Consider the following 17,067-nt stretch of genomic DNA (forward strand, 5'->3'; position numbering starts at 1 on the left):
ACCAGGAACCACAGACGAGAGAAAATAAGCATATTTTCTGGTAGATGCTACAGCAAAACCTGTAGTATATTAAACATTTGCTCTTTCTTAAGTCTACTTCCTAGATACTGTAGCATATAAAGGTAGAATTTTATGACATGAAGTACAAATAGATGTATCATTAATAAGAATGGATCAGCCCTTCTGAAGAACGTGGCCAAAAGCTTAGCACTCAAATCTTTTAAAGATCCCAGCCTAATGCACTTTCTGGAGCAACAATCCTATTTTCTTTGCATCATCAAGTTCTGAGGATGTATTTTTCATTTGTCTTGTCGTCTGTTAGAAAAGGTGAAGATGTGTATACATTTTGGTTTTCAATTCTCCTATTATATCAGCTTCTCAGCGCTTCACTTTCCAAATGTTCAAAAGAGGTATGGATTGACATTTCTGCCAAAGGACAATTTTTTGCTCTGTAGTTTTTCTCAGAGTTAATGGAAAAAGTTCTGCCACTAATCTTTTCAATTCACCTCTAGGGAATTACAAACTAGCAGCAAAAGCTGCAAAGGTTGTGCCAAAATGCAGTATTTTTAAATTATACAAGTCAAAAAAGCCTATAATTTTCACAAAACACGATTTCCTTTTTTTTAATTTAAAAAAAAAGTCTTGGGAGGCCAATTTTTGATTCATATTGTGATACAACTTCTAAGGTTAAATAACCTGGGCCCTGACTCTTAACTACTAGATCCCTAAAAGAAACTGACCTGCATAGAGTTGAGTACCTACTATATGCCCAGAATTTTACCCACATTTCATTAACCCTTATTAACAACCCATGAGGTATTATATGTACATGTCCTATATCAGCAAAAAGAAGATCAAGAGTTAAGTAGCTTAATGCTACACAGTTGGAAGGAACAGTCACAATTCAAACCCCATCCATGTTACGGAAATAAAAGTACCAGTTCCTTAGGGTTTAGGTATGAGTTTGTTTCGCTGCAGCCTTCTTCTGCACTATCCGCCCCCACCGCGCCCCCCACCAAAAAACAAAAAAAAAACAAAAAAAAAAAAACAAAACCAATCACTTGAAAGAAACTTTCAGTAGAGGACTACAGACCAATCCTATGAGGCATGATGCAGCTATTTAGAAGAATGAGTTGGATTTAAAAGAAGGCGTTGAATTTATGTGTTGACCCAGGGGGATGTATCCATAATAAATATAAGTTAAAATACGTATGGTATAGTCTTACATTCTGTGAAAACAAAACAAAATCTATGTTTATTAACATATCTACTCATAGAGATAAACGTGAAAGGCTAAATATCAAACTACAACTTCACATGCTTTACTTTTAAAAGGTTGATCTGGAAAAGAAAAGAGGAGTAAAATTAAATTTCCCTTGTTACAAGAAAAAAAAATACTTCCTTGATAAATTAAAAGAGAAAAAAATCTAATACATTAGTTCCCCTTTATCCATGGGGGATACATTCTAAGATATCTAATGGATGCCTGAAACCATGAATAGTACTTAACTGTAGATAAACTATGTTTTTTCCTACACATACCTCTATGATAAAGTTTAATTTATAACTTAGGCACAGTAACAGACTAACAACAAGAATAATAAAATATAACAATATACTAGAATAAAAGTTATGTGAATGTAGTCTTTCAGTATCTTATTGTACTCTGCAAAAAGCAAAATTGCAGATAAGGGGGGCCACCTGTATTATTTATTAATTTCATATCCTTTTCACTACAGTAAGTCTCCAGGAAGGATATCAAAAGAGAAAAGTTGTTCATAAAATTCAATGGGAAGGAAAGAGAATACTTTAAAAGGCTCATTTAATAATCAAGTGGACTAGCAATAGAAAATTTGCCTAGTAAGTGAGCTAATTTTATCTATTTTGGGCACATTCAATCAGAATTATAGACATAAATTAAAAATTAGACATCCAGATAAAACACATCTGAATAAACCACATACGTTTGTCTCTCACACATTCATTGCAATGACACAAAGAACCTGGTACCATGTGAATTCTTAGGACACCATTCAAAGATATCATAGCTAGGAGTAATGAAAACTAATCATATACCATTTCAATTGGTATGAAAAGATGAGGCTCTTTTTCTGTCTAATGCCCTAGGACTTCCCCAGGCAACATCCTATGAACCCAATCTTTCCTCAACTCTCTCCTCCCCACCTTTTTAATCAGAACTAGTCTTTACTATGTTCTATCCTTTCAAGTCCCTGAACTTTGCTCACAATCAATATGGCAAGCTAATATGTGGTTATTTTTGAGTGGACATTAGTATATTAAGAGTGATAGTCATTAATTTGGTGCAGTAAACTCTAATTATCATATAATAAACGTATACAACATCTATGCACCCAATATTATATTGTATTATTTGATAGAAGACTTCCAGAAACAATGACCAACTCAAAAGGCATAATCCTAGTGGTGACAATTATGGGGACCAGGGATAGGTGAAAGAAAAAAATATTCCCAAGTAGTAGAACTATTTTTTTTTTTTTTTTTTTTTTTTGAGACGGAGTCTCGCTCTGTCTCTCAGGCTGGAGTGCAGTGGCATGATCTTGGCTCACTGCAAGCTATGCCTCCTGGGTTCACGCCATTCTCCTGCCTCAGCCTCCCCAGTAGCTGGGACTACAGGTGCCCGCCACCACGCCAGGCTAATTTTCTGTATTTTTAGTAAAGACAGGGTTTCACCATGTTAGCCAGGATGGTCTCGATTTCCTGACCTTGTGATCTGCCTGCCTCGGCCTCCCAAAGTGCTGGGATTACAGGCATGAGCCACCACGCTCGGCCACCAAGTAGGTAGAACACTTGGTTGAATCTTTATGCCCTATTAACTCTGCCTTTTAAAATACAGCATTTCAAGTTCTTCAAGTCTGACTCCAGTCTTGCTTTGTGGTCTCATATTCCACTAGACCTCTCCCACACTGTTTCAGCCATTTCCACTATTCAATGCCCTCTTCATAGCAAGGCCATTCTCCCTCTTCTTACCTTAAGAAAATCTCAAGATGAGAAGATCCAGCTTATGCCAGTCACCTCTTCATGCAATCCAGATTCCCCTGGGATTCCGAACCTCCTAGTCCTACTGCATTTTATGGTTTGTACCTTCATGTTAGCATTTAACATGTTTTGGTCACTTTTTATATTCCCAACTTATAACAACCATATGGAATGTATAAGATACTCAAAATTTTTCATGAACAAATCTTTTAGTAATAATTCCTGCATCAAGTTTTGATGCTTCTGCAGTCGAGCTAATGATCCCAATGAGTATAAGCCCTCTGAGGGCAGGGACTCAAACTGATATGTCTGTATTTTCAGGGCCCATAGAACATGGAACATCAAAGAGACCCTTGATGAATGTATGTGTTAATACTGAGGATGGTAAGTTCTTCAAAGCAAAATTGTTGCATTAATATCTTTAAAAAAATAGATATATGCCATTGAGCTCACTAGGGGAAGAAACCAAACAAATAAGGACAGGGTGTCGGAATTCACTAACAGAAAAGAACTCCCAAGACACAAGGAGTCAAAATAGGTCTGCTGGCAATATCCAACAACTCAAGTTCAAAGACTTCAAAAACAGCCCCAAACCAACACCCAACTAACCAAACCAAAACCACAAATGATTTAAGTCATGACAAAGCATTTGGTTCCCACTTCTTGTCAATTAACCAGGATGTCTTAAAGATGAATTCTATACCAGCAATGCTAATTTTCTTCATTACACTAGCGTCTTTTGTATTGGAGAAACACTATCAGGAAAAGACAAGAACTGGTTGATTATGAGCAGTATCAAATGAGCTGTAATGGAGGTGTTACGAATGTAAATCAGCGAAGCCTGATGCAGAAAACAGCAGCATCTGGGCATGCAGCTTGCAAAGTAATGAGACTGTGATAATGCACTAGCACCCAGCTTTGATCACTTCATCTTGTTCAAGAGCTCTGCTTGGGAAACAAAGGTGTGAGGCATTGACCTCCTGCCCACAGCTTGCACAAGCACAAAACATGGTAACAGATCAAGGATTGATACCCTTCTCTCTTCTCCTCCTTGCCAACACACCCCTTTTTCAGAACTGATGGCTTCATAGTTGGAGGCCCAGCATAAAGCAGGCCAAGCAAGCTTCTACCATATGAAGCGTCTGTCTGAACATGTCTACTATAATTGGCAATTCATTTTTCATCCTGAAAGCAGGAACAGGTGTATGCTACCTTCGACATTCCAATCATAAACCATGCTGAATGCATCTCTCACATAGTCAGCTTTGTTGAGATCTATGCCAGTGGCTAGCCGGTGGACTTCAGAGTCTGCATAGATGGCTCTGCCTCACAAATGAATAGGCACTTGTGTAATCTCAGATGCTCAAGAGAACAAGAGGAGGAGCAAATGGCAGTGCATAAAAAATTAAAAATCTCACCACACAGCAGCAGCCCTTGGTTTTTCTTGTGTAAATAATGTAATTGGCAAATAGCTTACTTCTTTGTAATTGCAATATCCCTACAATGCATGTTTAACATACTAAAAAAGGAGGTTTTAGTCCTTGAAAAGGAGTATAAAGCCAGATGTATCACTGCACAGTGTTTCTTGCCAGCTTCATCCAGAAACACTAGCTGAGGTGACTTGTGAAACAGAGCCAAGAGCAAGAACTCTCCTTAATGAGCACATTTATCAATTTTCCAGGGACTCGGTTGATTACTAGCATTTAGACATACACACTCACAAAAGGAACACAGCAATTTAACTATTGGCCACTGAATGGGAAAGCACATGAAATAATTTAAGGCAGGCATGTGAGCAAGTTGGGGATGCTTGGCGACACTTTAACATATGAACATGTGTGCTTTCATTTCAACATGTAAGGAAGGGCCAAGACACAAGCTTTTACAAGTTTTCAAGCATTCTGCCAGGACTCAATAAATAGTATGAACAAATTACTGCATATGATTATTATATTGAAAAGTACCAGTGCTACTGTACAAATGTTTCATTCACAAATACTGCCTTTGAAATCCCTTTATCAAAAGTAATTTTCAAACCTTATCCAAGCCTACCTACAAGGTCCTAGGTTGAAGGAGGAGAGTACAACAGGCAAATGTAACTTAATGGGGGGAAAAAAGACTGATTCTTTAAGAAAATAAATAAATGAAATACAAGCAAGATTTATCCCTCTCTATTTCTACAGTAATAAAATACTCTGAATGAACAGCCCTGACTCTGAGATAAGGGATTCAAATTCTAATGAAAAAAATAGGATTATGGATAGGATTAAGAATCCTACATTTAAGACTGTGATTAAATTGAAGAAGCATTTTATCTAGGACAAATTACAGTTAGAAACTGGGAATTCCCAATATTTGGGGTATATTTTTTCTTAATTTAGGGTGTTTTAGGTATAATTAACACACAGGTTGAGTATCCTTTATTTGAAATGCTTGGGAATGGAAGTGTTTTTGAATTTGGGTTCTGGAATTTGGAATATTTGCATATGCATAAAGACATATCTTGGGGATGGGACCCCAACCAAAATATGGAATCCATTTACGTTTCATATATACTATACATAGCCTGAAGGTCATTTTCTTCCTGAGGCACAGTCAACAGACTACATGTTGTGGACCTGCCTTTGACTGTGACCTGTCACATGAGGTCAGGTGTGGAATTTTCAACTTGTGGCATCATGTTGGCATGCAAAAAGTTTCCAATCTTGGAGGATTTGGGGTTTTCAGATTAGGGCTGCTCAGCCTGTATATCACAATGCACCAATCTTCAGTGTTCATATTGTATTAGAAGTTACATACCTGTATATACTTGTAAAACTATCACTCAGAATACAACAGAATATTCCCAAAATCTCAGAAATGCTGCTTGGGTCCCTTTCCAATCAAATCTCCTCTATTCCCACCACAGGCAAATGTTGCCTGTTTTTGAACGTCGTTTAAATGAACCACATAGGAAGTACTGTTTTGCGTCTGGCTTCTTTGTGTGTACCATGATGTTTGAGATCCATCCGTGCTGTTACATGTATCAATAGTTTGCTCTTCTCTACTGCTGAATAGTGTTCTACTGTATGAATATAAAGTAGAAAACTGCGCTTTTTATCCCTATATTCCAATCAGCTTTGCCATCTCTCCTGCCCCTTCCTGCAGGATACCACTGAGTTGAGTGGAATACTGTCTGTTTTGTTTCTCCATTCCCTCAATGATGACCATTCAGATTGTTGCTAGTTTTTGATACTATGAATAAACCTGCTATGAACATAGGTGTACAAGTCTTTTTGTAGATGTATATTTTCATTTCTCTTGGGTAAATACCTAGGACTAGACTTGCTGCATCTTACAGCAAGTGTATGCTTTACATTTATAAGGAACTGCCAACATTTTTTTTCAAAGGACTTTTGCCATTGTATACCCCCACCAGCAAAGTGAGTTCTGGTTTCTCCACAATCTTTCCAAACAATTAGTATTGTCAGTCTTCTTGATTTTTGCCATTCCTATGTTTTAAATGTACAGTTCCCTGGTATCTAATGATGTAGAAACTCCTTTCATGTGCTATTTGGCCATTCTTACATCTTCCTTTGAAGTGTCCAAGTCTTTTGCCCATTAAAAAAATTTTCCTAATGATGTCTTAAGATGGGCAGAATTTTAAAATTTTATAAGGTCCAATCTAACAATTTTTGTATTTTGTTTGCTTATCTCTTAAGAAAAATCAGAAGAGCCAGAAATAAGAATACTTGACAAGACTGAAACCATGAGGGGTGACTTGGTAATTATACATTCAAATGAGCAACAAGAATACAAGTTTAAATACAATGTATCCTGAAAGTTCTGGTTTCAATTTTAGTATGTGGTTTTACCCCAGGCAGAGTGAATGGGCAGCTAAATACATTCATAAGTTAATTATCTGACTGAAACCAGGGAAGGGCTGATAGCATCTGGGATAGGCTTACCAAACTCTGGAGTGATAAGACATAATTAATTTGATGTTATACTATGGCTGAACCTATATAATGTTCCAGAAACTACCCTGAGCTACCATTTTTATGTGTAGATAACTTCTTTGATACAATCTTTAACTGTGCTCAAGTCCTAAGATTGTTAACTTTGCATACCTGACATAAGGACAGAATTTAAATTCTACCTTCTAGAAGTCTTTCTGGATATCTTATAACAGGGCAGGTCAGTCAGACAATTAACTCTTAACTGGGCTTCCTACAAGTTTCACTGTAGCTTAGTTGCACTCAAAACGCAAAATATGTTTTCTTATCTTTGAAAGCATGATTTTTAACTGAAGCCCTTAACAAGTAAATGAATTCTAGTTGGAATTGGCAAGAGGACAAACCTAGTAGTCTCAGTTAGAAATGTCTTTTCCAACTGTGAGCTGTGCAGTTAATTACTCAAGTAAGCAAGGATCAATAAACAAATTCCAAAATATCATGTACCCTAGAACTCAGAATGCTCTCATTTAAAATATTATGATACAAGGAAGGAAATAAGCTATCATTTTGGCAGAATCTTCATTTATCTAACTAACAGTGTGCAATTAATATTTCATATAACCATGTAGGGTATACTAGATTCTTAATGGATCGTATTGATTAAGAAGAAAGTTCAATACTGATGTTCCTGCTGGGGAAGACAGAATGATTTGTTAGCTCACACAGAACGAATCATGAATCCAGGAGTGTATGGCCACAAACCTAAGAGCTGCCACAAGAATGGTTTGATCATTTACATGTTTACACATAAACCACTTATACGAAAGGAAAGAAGATGCTTGGTGCAACACCAACAAACCCCAACTGCCACGGCAAGAACAGAGAAGAATGCTCCAGGTCATGGACTTACGAAGGACGTGGCCAATCTGGCTGCACCATCAGCAGCTTATTTCACCAGCTGAGATTCCTTTACACCCTATGCTGAAGTGATGAAAAAAGTTTCCAAAGTGACCCTTTTGGTCTTGTGACCATGTTCATGAGATGGCTGCAGTTTGCATTGTCTTTTTAGAGAAATTAACAATACTCTCTTGTCCTTGGTGTACACTCCTGCTCCTGCCCTTTTTATCCCTATATTCCCAATCAGCTTTGCCATCTGCCCTGCCCTTTTCTGCAGGATACCACTGAGTTGAGTGGAATACTGTGGCGACCAGTCATGGAGTAGAGAGATAATGCAGATGGAAATCTCTCTTGTTAATGTTTCTTGACATTTACTTCTATTATCTTAGAAAATAGTATTTAGACCAAGTATAGAGATCTCACCCAAGGAACTAAAAAGAAATTAAATAACTAACCAGGCAGATCTGATTTGAAGGGCTCCAATTTTAGAAGGGGGGAAAAAGCATTAATACCGAAGCTTTCTTTGTAAATATAACCAATTCTAAATGGGTATCGTAAGAAATACTGTCAAATATTAGCAAGCTCCAAAGCCAGTCTCACTTTCCTTGGAACTAATTTGTTGCTTGGTGGGAGGTGGACAGACAAACAAACCAGGCAGATTGACAGCTTAGGAGCTGGCACTACCTTACATATCCCCGATGAGATACGGAAGGAGCTGCATCATCTACAACTTTCCTAAAATGGGAGCCACTATCTTGCAGTTGAAGAAAACAACTTACGACCATTTTTTAGATAAGGATCAAAGACAACTTTCTCAGTTAACTTTTAAACTTTCTCAGCTTATATGCCCTACAGAAGGTGACAGTTATAATTTACATTTTACAGATAGAAGACACAAGTCAAAGACATAATAAATAACCTGCCTGAGGAATTTTGTGTTCTAAATAACCGAGTCCATGTGACAGCCAAATGTGTATTTGCCATTAGCTTCATATATAAAGTATATTCATAAGTACATTAACATCTTTCTTCAATTTCAGAAATGAAATCCTCCTCCAGCAGCACATTTGCAAATTCCAGAGGGGACACGATATACTATGGAAGTTGACATAGGTGAGCTGATGTTTTAAAAACAAAAACCAACAAATAACTCGAAACTTCTAAAGATATAATTGTAACCAAGAGGCTTGTGCACAAAGGGTACAGGTATATTTACTTTATCTAGAATTTTGCCTCTTCAATTACTAAGTCTCTTACTGAATAATCAAGATGTTACTTGGCTCCAAGGACCGTGGGGAATAAAATGTCACCACTGCAGCTGCTATATTTCTTGCTCACAGCCCTTCAAATTAAAAAAGGGGGAAAAAAGGCCCAATACAAATGCAGAATTTAATTAGTTAGTAAAAGCCCAAATCCTTGCCTGAAGCCCTGTTCTTCCTGTAATATCGCATTCTTTTCTTCTTGTGTAAACTTTTCATTATGAAGGAGACATCTTTATAATACAATAACTCTAGTTATAATGTAACTGCTGGTAACATAACTCCTGCATTAGAGAAGGCAGCATGTTCAAGTAATGTTGTTTTAATACAATTTGTGTTCAGCAGAAACCAAGTCAACTTGATCATTTAGAATTTGATCAATGTGAATTAGTGTCTTACTGAGATACACCATTTGATCATTTCAAAACTGATCAATGAGAATCAGAGATAAAACATTTATCATGTACATTTGGTATATTAGATCCATTCACACAGCACTAAAGTAGGTTATAAGTAGACATCAATACGTGTTAGAGAAGATGTTCAGGATACCTGTCAGCTGCAGATACAAATACACGTGAAACAGCATATAATTTTAATACTTTTGATAAGGCATGTTACTCAATAAGGGAGCTGGAGTCACTGACAAATTGCAAGAACTCAACTTCAGAGAAACTAGAAAGAGAAGCACAGAACTTAATAGCTCAAACTTTTGAAATAAGTTTTAATTAAAAGTTTAAGAAGAAAGATAAGTAACATAAATTTACCTGATTAAACTTCTAGAAGAATTTTAAGACTATTAATCAGAGTAAACTTTGTACTTTTAGTACAATTAGTTCTATTAATCTAATATTTCCAAAATGAGGTTGCATTGACATTCAGGCTCACTGGCTTATGCATCTAGCAGAATTATAAATTTGCCAGTCAAAACCGTATTTAATTATTTTGCAGCCAATTAAGCAGGATCTTTAAACACCATTGCTTAAAACTGTCCATGATACACATGTGTAATTATACAGAACATGAGAAACACCTGCTGATACTATTGGCGTGTCTTCCTCGGCTTCACCAATTCATCCGTAATATAGCTATTAAAATATTACATCCAAAAAAGAAACTAAACAATATTGCCAGTGAAAGTGCAACCCCTAAAAAAGAAAAAAAAATCAAGGACATTTTAAAGTTAAAGGGTTTTACATTGAAGAAAACCTTTAAAGATGGTAATATTTACAAAATCCATTTTATCTGTATGAGTTCTGCATAGTATTCCTCAGATACTCTAAAATCACCTAAACTACTTTTACAGGGTAACTAATCTTTTAATACTTTATAAGGATAACCTAAGCTTCTTCTATGAGCCTAAATTTATAAGTCACGTTTCAACAACTTCATTCAGGGATAAAAGCGAAAACCCCTCTAAAATCTGGCACACAAAGGAGTATTACTGGTATTCACTTCCGAGTTCATAGACTTGTACTTCTTTAGAAGTGCTTCTTCTTTCACAGAAACTGAAGCCATGTTAAAAAGCTGTACCTCTAATGAAATCATTCCAAAAATATTTTCAATAGATCTATGTCACTTTCCATGCATATTTTTTCTTTCTTTTATGGAAAATAGAAACTCGCCACTTCATTATGTAAAGGACAGAATGAGAATGAAGTATCAATTGTCTGTAAAATGCTTTTCATTTGTTTACTATCACATTGTCTTTACCATGCCTATATTGCCTTTAAAATATTTAACATGTCTTTGATATTTGCTTTACATTTACTTGATATTTGCTTTTCTATTTTAAAAACAATTCACATGCATAAACACTCTGGTAACATCTTCTTTCTATAGGTGTGGCATATCAGCTCCAATGTAGCCACAGAGATCTGATTCTGACATTGACCAAGAAACAGGAGGCCGGCAGCACTCCAGCTACATTGCTGTGAGGCTTCTCTCACATGCTATTCTATCGTGAGTGCTTTATGTGCCGGTCATCCTGGCTAGAGTATGAGCTCCATAAGGGTAAGAACTCCTTCTAATGTGCTAGAGGTTTAGCAGCATCTAGAATTGGTTTAAAAACAAATACAGAGATTTCTCCGATAGCACATAGTTTCATAACTTTTGATAATCAAATGCAGTATTTATTACTTTGTGCTAGGTCTGTGTTAAGAACTACACATGTAACATTATTAAAATAATACTTTGTTTAATTAATTACCTATGAGGTACAGCATAAGGATTAAAATATAATTTGCATTAGGATGAGCTATAACATTACTAGTGCCATATAATAGAAACTAGCACCCTAAGTTGTTATAAAATGCGACATGAAGTGTTGACAATTACTGTTTTAGTTGGATTGAGAAAAGAAAAGGTATTCCTTTTGAATTAAGGTTACATGTAAGAAGAATGCTGGATTTGCTCAGTGATTTAGGTTTTAGAGCTAAAATTTTAAATCTATTGTGGGAAAATAAACAGTCCAAATTATCTTCGAATCCCTTAGTTCCCACTGAAATCATGGTAAGTAATATTTTTAATAACTTGATATGCATTGGAAATGTAATCACCCCAAAAGAGGAGAACTAACTTTGAATTTTTTAAAAAGATCATCATTTAAAAAGTTTGTCTTCCTTTTGTTTTTCTCTGATGAACTCTGAGTTCCACACTAGTAATAAGATCCTGGCCTGTTTTCTTAGTTGTATATTCAGGCTTGGCTTGTCACACAGGGGCTCTATGAATGAATGATGGGTGGATAAAGTAGGAGAAACAATCCATTAATTCTCAAAGTATTTTACTGCCAAAACTATACATTGAGGGGCTGAAGTATGAGTTAATATTTTAAGCATCCCTAAAATAATTCCATTAGCTATCCTGGTAGGTTACATTAATGTGCTGGTGTTAGTCATGGGCAGCTTCAAATGCTCTTAGCTTTCTTTCTCTTTACAGTGATTTGTATGACCCCTGATCAGGTATATAATATTGCCCTTGACACTGCACTTTAAAAAGCTTCTATCTCCTGTAACCAAGATGCACATAAATGAATCCTACTTTCATCAGATACAATTAACTAAATTCTCCTCAAAGTCCTTCAGAACTTGTTGCCTAAGAGGAACTGTTGAGTTCAGATTCAGGTTCAAGATAGAGCTCCTCAAGGTGATGCTTACAGGTGCTAAGCTGGTCATACAGATAGGAGCCAGTGAAAATAATCTGACCAGGCGAAAAACCCCTGTCATGCAATGCAAATATTATATATTGTCTTACAAAAGTCCTGATTATCTGAGATGGCCAAATTTCTAAAAAGAAATAGCAGTCTACTAAGTAATCTCTGTGCCTTCAAAGATGGTAAGCATCTCCTATACCCAATGTACTATCACTTCCTAGGTGTGAAGCTAATGAACTCACTGCAAATCAAAATACAACATTCTAGGAAGCTCAGCCTAGCAGGAAGTAGCTGGGAGAAAAAACGATATAATGAAAGCCACTCCCTAAAAAACTAGCTATTAGAATTTCTTCACAGTGTGTTAAAACCTAGGTTTTGTGTGCAATGGAGTTAGTCAAAACGCAAAAATCCAAGGGCACAGTCCCCAAGATTGCTCTCACTTCTGACACATCAACAGCAAGTTTGCAGGGTGGGGGAGGGAGGGTCCAAACCACCCAAAATTCAATGGTTCAATAATTCACTGAAAGAACTCAGAACTCACTGTAAGCTGTTAAACTCAGTTATGGTTTACTATAGGGCAATGATACAGAAAATCAGCCAAAGGAAGAGATGCATAGGACTGAGCCTGGGGGTTTCCAAATGCAAAGCTTCCAATGTCCTTAGGACCTGCTGCCCTCCTGGTATTAATGTGTGACAGTGCCCATGGAGTCCTGTCAACCAGGAAAGCTCACCTGAGCAGCACTGTTCAGAGTTTTATTGGAGCCTCATTAAACTACTTGACTGATGGTCCACATGATAAACTCACCTCCCCAGAGGCTGAACTGATACCACATGGTCCAAGGGGCCCAGCAAGAATAGCAATTTCTTTTTTTTCCTCTCTTTTATTTATTTATTTATTTATTTATTTATTTATTTATTTAGAGCCAGGCTGGAAGGCAGTGGTGCTATCTTGGCTCACTGCAACCTTTGCCTCCTAGGCTCAGGTGATCCTCCCACCTGAGCCTCCCTCCCCAGTAGCTGGGACTATAGGCATGCGCCACCACACCTGGTTAATTTTTGTATTTTTTTTTGTAAAGACAGGGATTCACCATGTTGGACAGGCTGGTCTCAAAATCCTGGGCTCAAGCAATCCGCCCGCCTCGGCCTCCCTAAGTGCTGGGATTACAGGCATGAGCCACCTCGCCTGGCTGAGAATAACAATTTCTATCACTAGGAAATTCGAAGGATTTAGAATTTCTCAGGAGCTTGGTCCAAAATCCAGACCTCTCTTTGGCCAAGGCCAATTTCTTACTACACAGTTTGGCTATATTATTAATTATTCTTGAATAATATTTAATAGGTAAGACAGAATGATGCTGTTGAGGTTCTGTTTAAAACAAAGCCTAACTTACAGGGCCCTGCTGACTTGCAGGAGGTCAGCCATCATGATGTCAACGTTGTGCTTCCCGTGGCCTCCCGCACTCCAAACCTAGTTCAGGCTGAATGACATGGCAGCTGGGCAGAGATTCAGGACAGAGATTTTTCCATCTAAAATCCAGACCTATCTTTCTCTATGAAATCCACTCTCCACTGATTTTCCAATCTGCTAACCTCATAATTCTGGTTCTTTTGCCCCTTTTATCTAAATGTTAGGGGATGAATTGTGTGCCCTGAAAATTCCTAAGCCCACTGCTCAGTACCTCAGAATGTGACTGTATTTGGGGTGAGGGTCTTTGAGGAGATAATTAAATTGTAGTGAGGTCACAAGGGAGGGTTTTAGTCTAATATGACTGGTATTCTTGTAAGAAAAGCAGATTAGCATGTAGACACAAGAGGAAAGACTGTGTCAAGACACAGGGAGCAGATGGCCATCTATAAGCCAAGGAGAGAGGCCTAGAAGCAACCAGCCCTGGCGTCACCTTGACCTTAGACTTCTAGCCTCCAGAACTGTGAGAAAATACCTTTCTGTTATTTAAGCCACCCGGTCTGTGGTACTTTGCAGTACTGGCAAACTAATACACCAACCAATCACAAATTCATGTGTCTGATTTTTTTTTTTTTAGACAGAGTCTTGCTCTGTTGCCCAGGCTAAAGTGCAATGGCATGATCTCAGCTCACTGCAACCTTTGCCTCTCAGATTCAAGCGGTTCTCCTGCCTTAGCCTTAGCTACCTCAGTAGCTGGGATTACAGGCATGCACCACCATGCCCAGCTAATTTTTGTATTTTTAGTAGAGATGGAGTTTTGCCACGTTGCCCAGGCTGATCTTGAACTCCTGGCCTCAAGTGATCTGCCTGCCTCAGTCTCCCAAAGTGCTGGGATTACAGGTGTGAGCCATCACGCCTGGCGCCATGTCTAAACTTTCAACAACTTTTTTTTTTCTCTTGCACTTGTAGAGACTTCCCATCTGATTGTTTTTTCTTTTTCTTCTTTTAAGACATAATCTCGCTCTGTGACTGGAGCGCAATGGCACAATCATAGCTCACTGCAGTCCTGGGTTCAAGCAGTCCGCCACTTCAGCCTCTCCAATAGCTGGGACCACCAGTATATGCCCCTACAACTGGCTAATTTTTAAGTTGTTCTTTTGTAGATACAGGGTCTCACTATGTTGACCAGGCTGGTTTTGAACTTCAGGCCTCAAGCGATCCTCCTGCCTCAGCCTCTCAAAATGCTGGGATTACAGGTGTGAACCACCACAGCTGACCTTATCTCATTCTTCGAGTTCTTATTTTTCATGTCTCCAACTAAACCTCACATCCACTGCCAGGTTACTTTTCCTTCAGGAGCCCAGAAATCAGAGCGCTCACCTGGTCAAACATCTTCCCATGACTCATTGCTCAATGAAGACCAAACTTCACAGCCCAGCAGCTAATGACCCACTGACCTTTCCAGTTTTATCTTGCACTAGTCTTTCTGACTCAAGTCACTGCTTTGTCACCCACCAACTACAGAGCACAGTTTTCCTTCTGAATATCTTTCCCGTCCACCTACTCAATACTCTTCTTAAAGGCTCAACTAAAAAGTCATCTTCTTTATGAAAACTTCACAGATCACTCTAGTCAAAATTGATCTCTAATGTATCCTAAATTTAGCTGTTTTTATAGCTATTGTCTTAGAATAAAGAAATATTCGGGGAGCCAACTCGAAGGTTCTCATGGGATAGAGACAAAAAAAGGTTTACCACCTAAAAAAAAGTCATTATATAATTAGGGAGAAAAATAAACACCTAACTTAAAATAATATATGTAGAGTAACTTAAAAAATCTATAACCAGTTCTATTAATATGTCTAAATTCTTAAGCTCTCACATTAATCTCTAATAGTGAGACTTGTGGCCCATCCTTGGAAGGTCTCTCTCTGCTGCCTCTAAAGAGATAGTTCACTACAGAAGGCTGAAGGGCTTTGGCTCTTTAAATAAACCTCAAACTACCTTTAATTTTTAAAAAATTTTATTTTAATCCACATTACAATAACACTAATATCCATTAACACACAAATTGTACTGTAGCAGAAAGCAGTAATTCCACCTTAGGGTTTAATCATTTTATCAAATGCTTGTAAACATGTGCAAGGAAGGAGGTCAGAGCCCGATGCAATCTTTCAACTAAAGCTGTCACAACAACTTTTTTTGCTTCACTAATTTGCGCATGTGCTACTAATAGAGGTTACACAATAGGACTATTTATATACTCAGAAAAATTCTGAATGATGTCTTCTTACCTAATGTGAGAACTGGCAGCAAAGGGAAAGTACAAAGCTATGGGTCATGGACACTTTGATCCATCAATTACAGAACATTCATTTAAACACTCCAAGGATTAAGAGAAGTAGCAATTTAACATCACCTTCATAATCAAGGGCCAGGTAAAGTCTATGATTTAAAGCCTTTCAAGGTACATGTGAAGAAATGAAAACAGCCTAACCACGAGAAAGGCAGATACCCAAATTTGGACATGCCCATCATTTTATTATACAAAAGTGAATGGTTTCTATGTTTCCCTTAATACAGTAGCAATTTAACATGACCTTCATAATCAAGAGCATTCTATTTTATATATTATTACAAATGATAATACTATTACCATTGCTTTCAATTTCCCCCTAGTTCATAAAATACATGGATTTGTAACAAGCTTTTATCAAATGCCTTTGTCTTGGCATCTGAATTCCAGTATAGCAGATAACATGTCCCCCATCTCAACCACCCCAAAACTCTTCCAAGTATTCTAGAGTGCTATATAACAAACTATGATCTGTGCAAAAAGCACTAAAACTGTGCTTTCATCTTGTTAAGAATAGTAAATAATTATAATACTATTAAAAACTTACTTGAACTTTGCTTCCACCTCTTCAGCAGCTTTCTGATATTGTTCAGTGGTGACTCTGTAGAACTCTGAGCTCTGTGGACAAAGATTGATAGCAAAGGTTTCACTATCCAAGATGACAAAATGTGTGGAAGATTTACAACTTCAAAAAACACATAAAACCTTGTTTCAGCCACTCAAGCAGTAGAATGCTTTCTTGTATAGGTGGCATGGATACTTATAAAACACATGTAAAGCTACTCGTTTAAATAACAGTAGAGTTGTTGGTATGCGGATTATAATTACAGAGTAAACGTTCACAGTTACAATTCCTTATCATTTGATCCTTTGGAGAAAATTCCTAACATTTTGGAAAGATTCTTTAGATTGCCATTATTTGGAATCTACCCTTGTAAGATCAAAGGATGCCTGAGATCAAAAACTGAAATTCACACACATTCGTATTTATATATTATTCCATTGGTGTTCCTACTAGGATATTAAAGATCATTTCTTTCTACACAA

The 17,067-nt window shown here is 37.3% G+C and overlaps 1 protein-coding gene across 2 annotated transcripts in view; it reads right to left on the reverse strand.

Annotated features, from left to right (window-relative positions):
• Positions 1–17,067, reverse strand: part of CHCHD3 (coiled-coil-helix-coiled-coil-helix domain containing 3) — a 298,477-nt gene that overhangs the window by 36,383 nt on the left and 245,027 nt on the right. For both annotated transcript variants that reach the window (XM_003813458.6, XM_003813459.6), the window contains one exon: positions 16,568–16,638. In XM_003813458.6, the coding sequence (XP_003813506.1) occupies positions 16,568–16,638 (71 nt within the window). The remainder of the gene's footprint in view (positions 1–16,567; positions 16,639–17,067) is intronic.

This window comes from Pan paniscus, chromosome 6 (assembly GCF_029289425.2).
Source record: "Pan paniscus chromosome 6, NHGRI_mPanPan1-v2.0_pri, whole genome shotgun sequence".
In the NCBI taxonomy this organism is placed as follows: Eukaryota; Metazoa; Chordata; class Mammalia; order Primates; family Hominidae; genus Pan; species Pan paniscus.